This window comes from Convolutriloba macropyga, unplaced genomic scaffold (assembly GCF_964194025.1).
Source record: "Convolutriloba macropyga unplaced genomic scaffold, txConMacr16.3 SCAFFOLD_1337, whole genome shotgun sequence".
NCBI classification, from domain to species: Eukaryota; Metazoa; Xenacoelomorpha; order Acoela; family Convolutidae; genus Convolutriloba; species Convolutriloba macropyga.
This window is the reverse complement of record NW_027451299.1, coordinates 5,287-15,000: the sequence shown is the minus strand read 5'-3', so window position 1 is coordinate 15,000 and position 9,714 is coordinate 5,287. Positions and strand designations below refer to the sequence as shown.

Genomic DNA, 9,714 nt, shown 5'->3' with positions numbered 1-9,714 from the left:
AAACTTTGTTAGTTAAAATTATTATGCCATGCTTAGAGATTTAAACTAGAAACGTACATTTATGTAGAGAGTCGCCTGGTCCGTGTCAGATCTGCCCAGGTTGCCACTTAGTGTCATTCGAACAGATTGAGAGGCAGGACCGACAAATGGCAACCAATAAAGCACAAGCTGAAGATCTCCATCGCTGTCTTCATCTCCTAAAAAACATTAAGATTTGTTGTTTTTCCGCATTCGGACATGTATATTAGACGTATTTAGACGTACATGTATATATTGTTTGTGTAAAAATCAAATTGGAATCAATTTGGATTCTTAGTACCATAGGACCCCGGACCTTAGTGCCATAGTATTTCAGTACTGAAACATTGTATTCCAATTGTATATCGTCGGCCCAGTACTGTTTCAGTGTATCCTAAGAGTATGTTGCTACCTCATTATGTGCAGTCTATTCGCATAGATACTTTTTTTCTGAAAATAGACTGTACATCCTGGTTTTGATTCCCATGATGTTCATAGCAAAATCATAGAAAATTGTGAAAATTTCGGAAAAAAAATTGAAATTTTGGGCGATGCACTTTTTGAGCATGACGACTACTTACAATCTGAGAAATGCTGAAACTAAGGAATGCTGAAATGCTGAAACTCAGGAATGCTGAAGTGCTGAATTGCCCAAACTCGGGAACTCTTAGACTTCTTTTAATTATAATAATTTACCTTTGTTTAACTATATTATTTTCAATTAACTATGACATTGCCTACGAGTTTTTACAGAGGTTTTGACAGTTTTTGCTGATTTTTACGATGAATTTCATGATATACAGTCTAAAATCAGGCTAAAAAATCATTATGTTCAGGGTAATCTCAGAACTGAGATTCATAATGTTCAGGATAAGCTCAGAATTTTACTATGAATTTTACCATGAAATGTCTATAAAGTGTCATGATCAGAACTCTGGGCATAGTAAAAATCATAACAAAAATACTATGATTGAGTACTGAAATATTATGAGACTCAGGTCCGGGACTGCATAGATACGAAGACAATTGGAATCAACCTAAATGACAAAATTTTTAACAAGGAAGCTCGGTAATGTGCGTGCGCACATAATGTTCCGAACCCGCTCATCCACGTTTTGATTTAATTGTCTACTGACGAGGAAGATATTGAATACTCTCAAAATTTCACATATCGTTCAACAAATAACTAAAAGAAAAAAATAATGCTGGGTTTGGGGGGCAATGAGGCTTGCCATTAATGAGAGTACTGGACAACACAATCATAAAAATCAAATAATTGAGAATAATAGTTACAACCAAAACCTGATGTCCATATTTTTTTTAAAAAAAAGCACCCAATAACAAAATGAAAATGGAATCAGATAAAACGTGAACTAAACAAATTACCCTGTAATTCACTAGATAAGATATGAGACACGGTAACGGGTCGAAAAAAGACAAGCAAAAAGGGCAATGTTCAAAATTACGCTTTTAATTACGCAATTACAAATTGATTAAAACCAGTACGTATCAACTAGTCTCACTGAAAAGATTAATTTACACCTCATAGGAAGCAATTTAGACTGTTGAGTGATCCCATTAGTGTGACAGTGTGGCAAGGCAACATAAAAAGACAGCAATGGGAAAATAACCAAATCACACATTTCTTAAAAAAATGCGTGGTGTAAAAGCCAAGAATCGATTAGTCGTTACAGAGACCAAGCAAAAAAATTGACTGAGTTAATACAAAAGTGACAAAGCTCAAAAATCCACTGATTCTCATTTAAAAAAAAAAACTCACACAAAACATGAGCTTCCAACTGAGAAGAAAACAGATTAACTTGCAACTGCCCAGGAAGCCGGTTGTGCTTTTTTGTTAGATAGATCGAATCCTAAGACGAAAAAAAAACAACAAATACGGACAGAAATTAGTATTTTCTAAAAATTTAGTTGAAACCACGGTGATGAAGCAATTGAAAATTTAAGTCCTTGAAAACCATTGAGAACCTTAAATTGACACAAAATGGCTCGGTTTTTTTGCTCAATTCACCATCAACTTTCAATGCGCCTTTTTTTATAAATATTCTCTTTGAAAAAGTCAACAACAGAGTCACAAATATTGACATGTTATAAGAACTCGAAAAAACTTATTAAAAATCATTTGTAAGCTTTCAAAATAACGGTCAAAAGTAACCAACAGTAAGAATACGGTTTCCAGCCACAAAAAAAATGATGATGTCTGTCACTAATGAGATTAAGTTACTTGTAGAGGACAATGATAACAAAAATTGGGAATTACAAATCTATTTTCATTTACACAAATAATTGAAGTCACTAAAACCGTTAGCGACAAATCTAAGTCATTAAGAATCATTTAGACAACCGTAGAGGCAACTAAGGCTTCTGATTTTTAATTTTATGCCGTACGACAACAAAAATAACGAAAGATAGTGGCAAAAACGAAAAAAAAAATCTAATAAACTTTTCGAGAAGGGCTTCGCAGCCGATAAAAAGATAACCCAGGTCACTGAATCTTGTTTTTTGCTAATTCCTTTGACGCCAATTGATGTTTCGTTACTGTGTTAGTTCGGAAAGAGAACAATTAACAACCTCAATTATAGGCTAAATGCAAAAACCACATAATTTTTTGACTAAAAATAAAACTTTATGAAATTTTTCTAATAAGAAAGCAAAGAAACCAATTGTTAAATGTAAAACTACTATAAACTATAAAACTCACGTCACTTGTAATAAGCTTTGCGATGCATATATTGACACAAAGCTACATGTGAACACAAATATGATTTAAAAAAATGGCGAGCTCTAAATTTTCACTGATAATTTCCTTAAAAATTTACATTAAAAATCCTAACAGTCAATATATAACAACTGACAACATTGTAGATGTCCACGTGTTGCTCATAAAAAACCAATTTGCCGTTGGATTAATAAGACGAAATCTTTAAGCTGCAGAAGAATGTCGAATGAAATCAAAACAAAAAATATCAATTAAAAAGTGCGAAAACATCGTCAAAGCCATAAGAAACTTAGCTTGTTTGGACTCATTTGGTTGCAAATAGATTTCGTCATTACGTGAGCCTTGATTTCAAATCATTTTTATTAGTAAATAACATGAAAAAAACAGAGACGCCGGAATATTTTGAAAAAGACCGCGCCCAAAGGTAATCCGAACAGTTATTGATTATTAGAATCCAAGATGAGTCCATACTTAGCCCTGAGCTTTCCGCACGTCCAAAAAAATATTTAAGTTTTACATATGTTTGGGAAATAGATCAAATAGATAAAAATTTCAATAAACCAAAAATAAATAATGCAGTTTGTATAATTATTAAGTTAATTTTTCAAGAAGCCGGCAAAATTTTAATTCCAGAACACTCATATAGGATGCAAAAGTACAACTAGCTTTTTCTGGAGTTTTAAAAGATTGTGACAGCAGACGTTAGATCTATACTTCTGGCTTGCTTATGCAAATTGGGGAAAGAAAAGGCGTATTTGGATCTGTTTTTGGATAAATATGTCTCAAATTCGAAAATTGCAAAAATAACATAGGGGTTAATAGGCTTCGGCGGACGACAGTAAAAGTAAGGGAAACCAGCTCAGATTTGCTCAAAATTCAAGGAAGTCGTAAGAGATGTCCTCGATTGCGGAACTTGATGACACACGACAAAAGTGGACAGATTTTCGTTACGATTGTCTGCAAAATAACCTCTTTAATATCCGGTTTTAACGTCAATAACTGCCTCAGGATTTGGTGTCTCGGTAACTCTTTTCCCGGTCGCTTTTGTCCGCAATTTTAATGTCACTAGTATCCTCAATTGACGTCACTATTATCCATGTCTTTTTTATCCACATATTTAATGTCAATGATATTCAAGTACTAATTATTGCAATTATTGTCACAATTATCCGCGGCTTATACTCAGAATTTAGCTTAATTGTTTTTAACTTGTTCAATTTTTGTTTCAGAGAGAAGAAAAGATATCGTCCAGAAAGAGTCGGGGTAGACTCTAAATGCAAAAGCTGATGGACGAGAAAAACTAACAGAGAAATAACTACTGCAAATGATTGAAGATGGAAGAAACCTAACAGAGATAACTACTACAAATACTGACGAACGAGGAACGATGAACAGTTACTGATGATCAATATGACAGATTTTGCGTAAAAAACCCCATCTTTAAGATCAAAACAACTGTAATTAAAGATATATCCACATGTTTTTGATTTCTGTTACCTAGATCTGAGAAAAATCATCTGAGAAATTAGACTATTTGAAAAAAGCGTGTTAGACATGATGTTCATGTGTGGGGGATTTATCCACAGTTGAGGTATTTTTTTATCAGATTAATCAATTATTGGATTAAAATTGAAGTTTAATGAATGAGAGATCAATGAAGTGAACAAGTAAGAAAAGAAAACTGAACGATAACAGAACAGAATCAATAACATATGATCAGAAGTATAAATAAAGAAAAAGAACTTTCAGTTAAGTTTTATTTTAATCAAATTTTTTCTCTTCTTCTTCGACCGACCCTTCATTAGAACTTTCTTCGGGCTACTGACTGGGGCAATTTTCCTCACATTACTGATGACCTCGAGTAATAGGGTCTCATTCAGCTCGGTATCTCTCGAATCGAGCAATTGCATTTCCAAAAATCTCTAGTTTTTAAAGCTTCACTTACTGCTTGACGCCATTGAAAAGATCTCCACTGAATCCAATTCACTGTCACATGGGGTTAAAAAATATAAAAATAGCGGTCTGTTAATTGTACGCTTTGATCCAATTTGTGGTGAAAGCTGATTAATTTCTTTCATTACTTTTTAGTTTATAATTTAATTGGTGGCCGCAAACCAAATGAGCATCATGAAACTGAGATGGGACGAATAATCATGCTCAAAATTGCGGACATCGGTGGCGATTCTCCTGCTCGCAAACTGCAGACCTTTGTGACATAAAACCGTGAGTTTTCGAGATCAGTGATGGAATTATGGAACGATTTTTTTGCAGCTTTTTTGTCACTGTTGTCCAAAATTTAACCAATTTTATCCAACGCGAGATGGAGTGAAAAATTATTGTCACTCGTGTTCACAAACGCAGACTCAATTGAATTTGTAGGAATAGCGACGTAATGAATTTCGCCTACTATTCACAAAACTCTAAACCTCGATAACTCCCTGTAAAAAAAGAAAATCAAATACTCTTTCCAGACCAATGGTACAGGAGATATAGACAAAAACAACTTAAAATTTATTAAACAAGTATGATTCTCAACTGTTCACAGCTCTGATAAACAGTACAGAGAAATGATGCTCGATGATGGTACAGTTGCCCCAAAATTTTCAATGTTTAAAACAGTAGTTTTTATTAATTGTTTTTTTAACACTTTCAATAAATCGATTCAATGAAAAGTAACAGTTTTGATATTTTCAAAAAATTTCAAGGTTTTTAATTTTGAGAGGATTTGTTAAATTTTATCTTTAAGTTCCCGGACAGCATTTAGTTTGGCGTTTACAAAATACCTAGACTCATAATGAGCTAAAGCAGACCAAAAACCAAATTTTGACTTTTCTATCGTCTAAGATATACCTCATTGGCATCCTGTAATAATAATAATAAAAATGATAATAATAATAATAATAATAAAAATAATAATAATAATAATAATAATAATAATAATAATAATAATAATAGTAATAATGATAATAATAATAATAATAATAATAATAATAATAATAATAATAATAATAATAATAATAATAATAAAAACAATAATATTAATAATAATAATAATAATAATAATAATAATAATAATAATAATAATAATAATAATAATAGTAATAATAATAATAATAATAATAATAATAATAATAATAACAATAATAATAATAATAATAAAAAAAATAATAATAATAATAATAATGAAATTCACTAAACTTTGTTTCACCAAGCTTAGCAAGTCCATAACGGGGCTTGAATTTGGTTTCCCTCAAACACTGTCCATCCATATGTGTACAATTTGTAATTAAAATTCTTCTTAGCTAAATTAAATAGATATTCCTTGACTTCTTCTTTGAATTTGTGAGGACTTGAATATGGGTTATAGTTGGGAAAATCACGCGCCAGTGACATCGAATTGTTGAAGTTTGTAACTTGTTGGAAAAATTTGATCGGTAACGCTGGCGATTACATTCGTTTGAGTATAAAAATATTTTCTCGTTTGATCGTGTTTTCGGATGTCCATTCCTTATTTGCCAAAATTGCTCTGCCTCAAGTGGAAGTTTTCTTGTCAAAATTCTGTTCAAAACTACGAGATCCAAAAAGACAAGTTGATATGTGATCGGAATTAAATTTACTGATCGAAGACAATCATTGTGTTCTTTATCAGTAAAATGACTGTTTGATTCTATCCATTTTAAACTTTTTCTCTGAAGCCTTTCCATTTGCCTGACGATAGTTTTACTGGCATACCAAACATTTGATCCGTAAAACATTGATTTATATTGTTGCTTTGATTTTAGTTTTACTTTGATTGATATCATGTAAGTTTTGACTAGGTTGCATTTAACTGACAATTTTGTTTCACTTGGAATTGATCTCTTTAGATAAGCAAGCTTCTGATTGGCTTTTAGTAGAACTAAACTTAAATGATAATCCCATGACAAATTTTGTGAAAAATAATTAAACAGAAACTACGATTTGTAAATTATAACATATCAAATCTTCATTAAACACTTACCAATATATCAATTCTTCAATTTTAGCGTCCCATTTCGGATCCACTCCACTTTATCTAAGTGCTGTTCTGATTTCAGAAAAGTATGATAAAGTTGTTGATTACGTTTCCGGAAGACAGCCAATTGGAGGGAATAAATATAAACAACTGGACTGCTATTCAGATATATTACCAGCTACGTCCATTTAAAAAAAAATTTTGCTTTGGCAAGGAAAATTTATTGGCTTGCTTGAATTTTCGTAATTTTCCTCGTCTTGATCGAATGATTTACAATCTGCAACTTTACGGATGCGCGCCTCGCTCATTTTGTGAGATGAGAAAGAATTTATGTTCAAATTCTTTCAATGCCTGTCCCCTCACATGGATGACAAAATGTAAGAAAGCTGTGCTTTAGCAGTGTGCTTATGGTGAGACGTAGCAACCATATATCTCAGATAAATGTTTGAGAAGAAGTTTGCTGAAATTACAAACTGTAGTGAGAAAACGTTAATCCTGAATTGTTAGCGAGAAAAGACAACATACATTTTTTTCACAAATACATCCGGAAGCTTTTCTCTACTATAAAAATAATTTTCTGGAGACACCCTTTAGTGATTTCACTTTTGCTATTGAAGACATGTACAATACCTGTAAAGAACTGGTCATGGAAGGTATCACTGTTGTCATCCAAATCAGATACATAGATGTTCCAGGGTGCTGCAGGTTCTAAAAAGAACAAAAGAGAATTCATTTTCAATTTCAAACTAAAAACAACTCTCCTCGAATGTATTAATCAGAGTTTCCACTCAAACAAGGAGGCTCGGTAATGTGCGATCGCACATAAGGTTTCGACCCCGCTCATCCACATTTTTGGCATAATTGTCTACCAAATGAGGAACAGATAGAAAAACCCAAAAGTTCAATTATGTTTAAAAAAAAACAGTGTATCAACTAAAAGATAGCCTCTAAAGCAGATAACTCAGAGGAGTAAAAGATGCTCAGAGGAGTAATGATGCACTAGATTGATGAGATATGCCAATATTAAGAAAGCAAGTTAAGACGAACAGCAAAATCAAACAACAGCAACAAACATTAATTACATCAAAAACTTTTTCCATTTTAACAAACAAAACTTAAAAATAATTCCAACATAGCGTCAGATAAAACTGAAACTAAACAAAATAACTTGTAATTGACCAGAAAAAAAATGGGACCAGTCCATAATACGGCTTGGTAACAATTAGACAGAAAAGAACAAAAACAGTACAGTAAAAAAATTCGATTTTTCAAAATAAAAACAATTAGTTTCAAACTAAAGAAAACCACTAGAAAGCAACTAAAATATCCCAAAGCTTCACGACTACCATCAATAGAAGGGCATTAATACCTGTCATTGTTCCAATTTTTATGCGGTTAAAAAAGAACAACAAACGACCAAAAGACAACAGACAAAAATTAAATCGAAACTTGCCAGAAAGCTCTGTAGAAGCCGTAAAGCCATATTTTAGCGGTAAAAATATGTACGATTGCGCCTTCTTCGAACACAGATAATGTAGTATGTGACCTCTCATTAGTGATACTAGGTAAGAAGTAGAAAAAAAAACAGAAAGGGCAAACATCAGTAATAATTTTTTTTCGAAACAAAAAATTACTTCCAAAGTCATGAAAGCCATAAGTTACAAAATGAAATAAATAATTAGGTTTGTTTATTCGTCCAAACGAAGCACTTGAGACTTTATATTATCCAGAATATGTCACACGTATACAAAAAGAACGTCCAATATGACGAAAAACGAAAACTAATTTACATTTTTTGTGAAAAACCCGTGTCGAAGCCAGTAAAGTCATAACGAATTCTTTGAAAACTTTAGATTATGCGACACCAATCCTTTTAACACTTTTACATGACCCAAAAAACGTCATATTTAACCTGTATTTAACGGAACTTGGTAACAAATACACTATTAGAAGAACAAGATTGCAAAGTTAAAAAGAGTTTTTTTTATTTTGGAAAACGATTGTTTTCAAAGAAATGAAAGCCATCAGCAATCTTTAATATCAGAATAGGGGCCGTCTATTCTTTCATGAAAAATCATTGAAACCTGTCATTTTACCTGTCATACGACTAAAACGACAAAGTAAAAATTTGTCGCCGAGATGTTACTCTGAACAGATCATTCCTTAGTCGATGTCTACACAGACAAAACTGCACTGATCCATTAAAAGGCTGTGTTATGACTATAGAGCTCACTGCTTTGTTGTGTAATTTTGGTCAATATCGATCCTCTGACTTTGTTGGTATTTTCATAGAGTCCAGATCTTGATTAGGGGCAATATTTATAATGAAAAACTTACGAATCCAATGAAAATCAATTTTTCTGATCTGGTCGTTAGCACTGTGAATCCACAAGTAGCCCAAGTACCCCACACCAGTGGGCGAATTTGAGCGAGTGCTGACATTGAAATCATTTGAGGATGTAGTCCCAATCGAGGCAATTATCGACCCGTTACTTCTTAAGAAAGCAAGTCCAACGACCTGCTCGTCCGGATCACTAGCATTGTAGTACGCAGTAACCTTGAACACATCAACAAATTATGAAGCGTTTTACAAAATTTTCTTTAAAAAATTAAATTGCACATTACATGATAGGTCAACGGACCCTTAACTTTTGACAACATAAATGTAAACAGAGTAATCAATGCATTTCACAGAGTATTTAAAGGGGTTGACTTGGCACCCTAGTTGTGAACAGATGGCGATCTTGTTGTGATCGGCAGTAAATGCAAGTTTGGTGCGGCGAGTGCTGTGCAAACTAGATAGTCTGTCTGATCAGGACTCTGACCAGAGTCTGGAATGTCTGATCAGACCTCCCACTAAAGCTCGAATAATGTGATAGTCTAGTGTCTCTATGGTATGAATGGCATGCACAGAACAGACAAAACTGAAGATTACAGGAAAGGGTCGTATGATTGCTTTTGCAAA

General features: G+C 32.8%; 1 protein-coding gene across 1 annotated transcript in view; it reads right to left on the bottom strand.

The window, feature by feature from the left end:
* The window catches only part of LOC142356545 (uncharacterized), a gene marked incomplete at both ends in the record, with an annotated part of 49,090 nt that extends 39,784 nt beyond the window's left edge, over nt 1–9,306 (bottom strand). The window contains 3 exons of the mRNA XM_075408431.1: nt 58–197; nt 7,380–7,457; nt 9,087–9,306. Of these exons, the coding sequence (XP_075264546.1) occupies nt 58–197; nt 7,380–7,457; nt 9,087–9,306 (438 nt within the window). The remainder of the gene's footprint in view (nt 1–57; nt 198–7,379; nt 7,458–9,086) is intronic.
* Between the last annotated feature and the right edge of the window lie 408 nt (nt 9,307–9,714).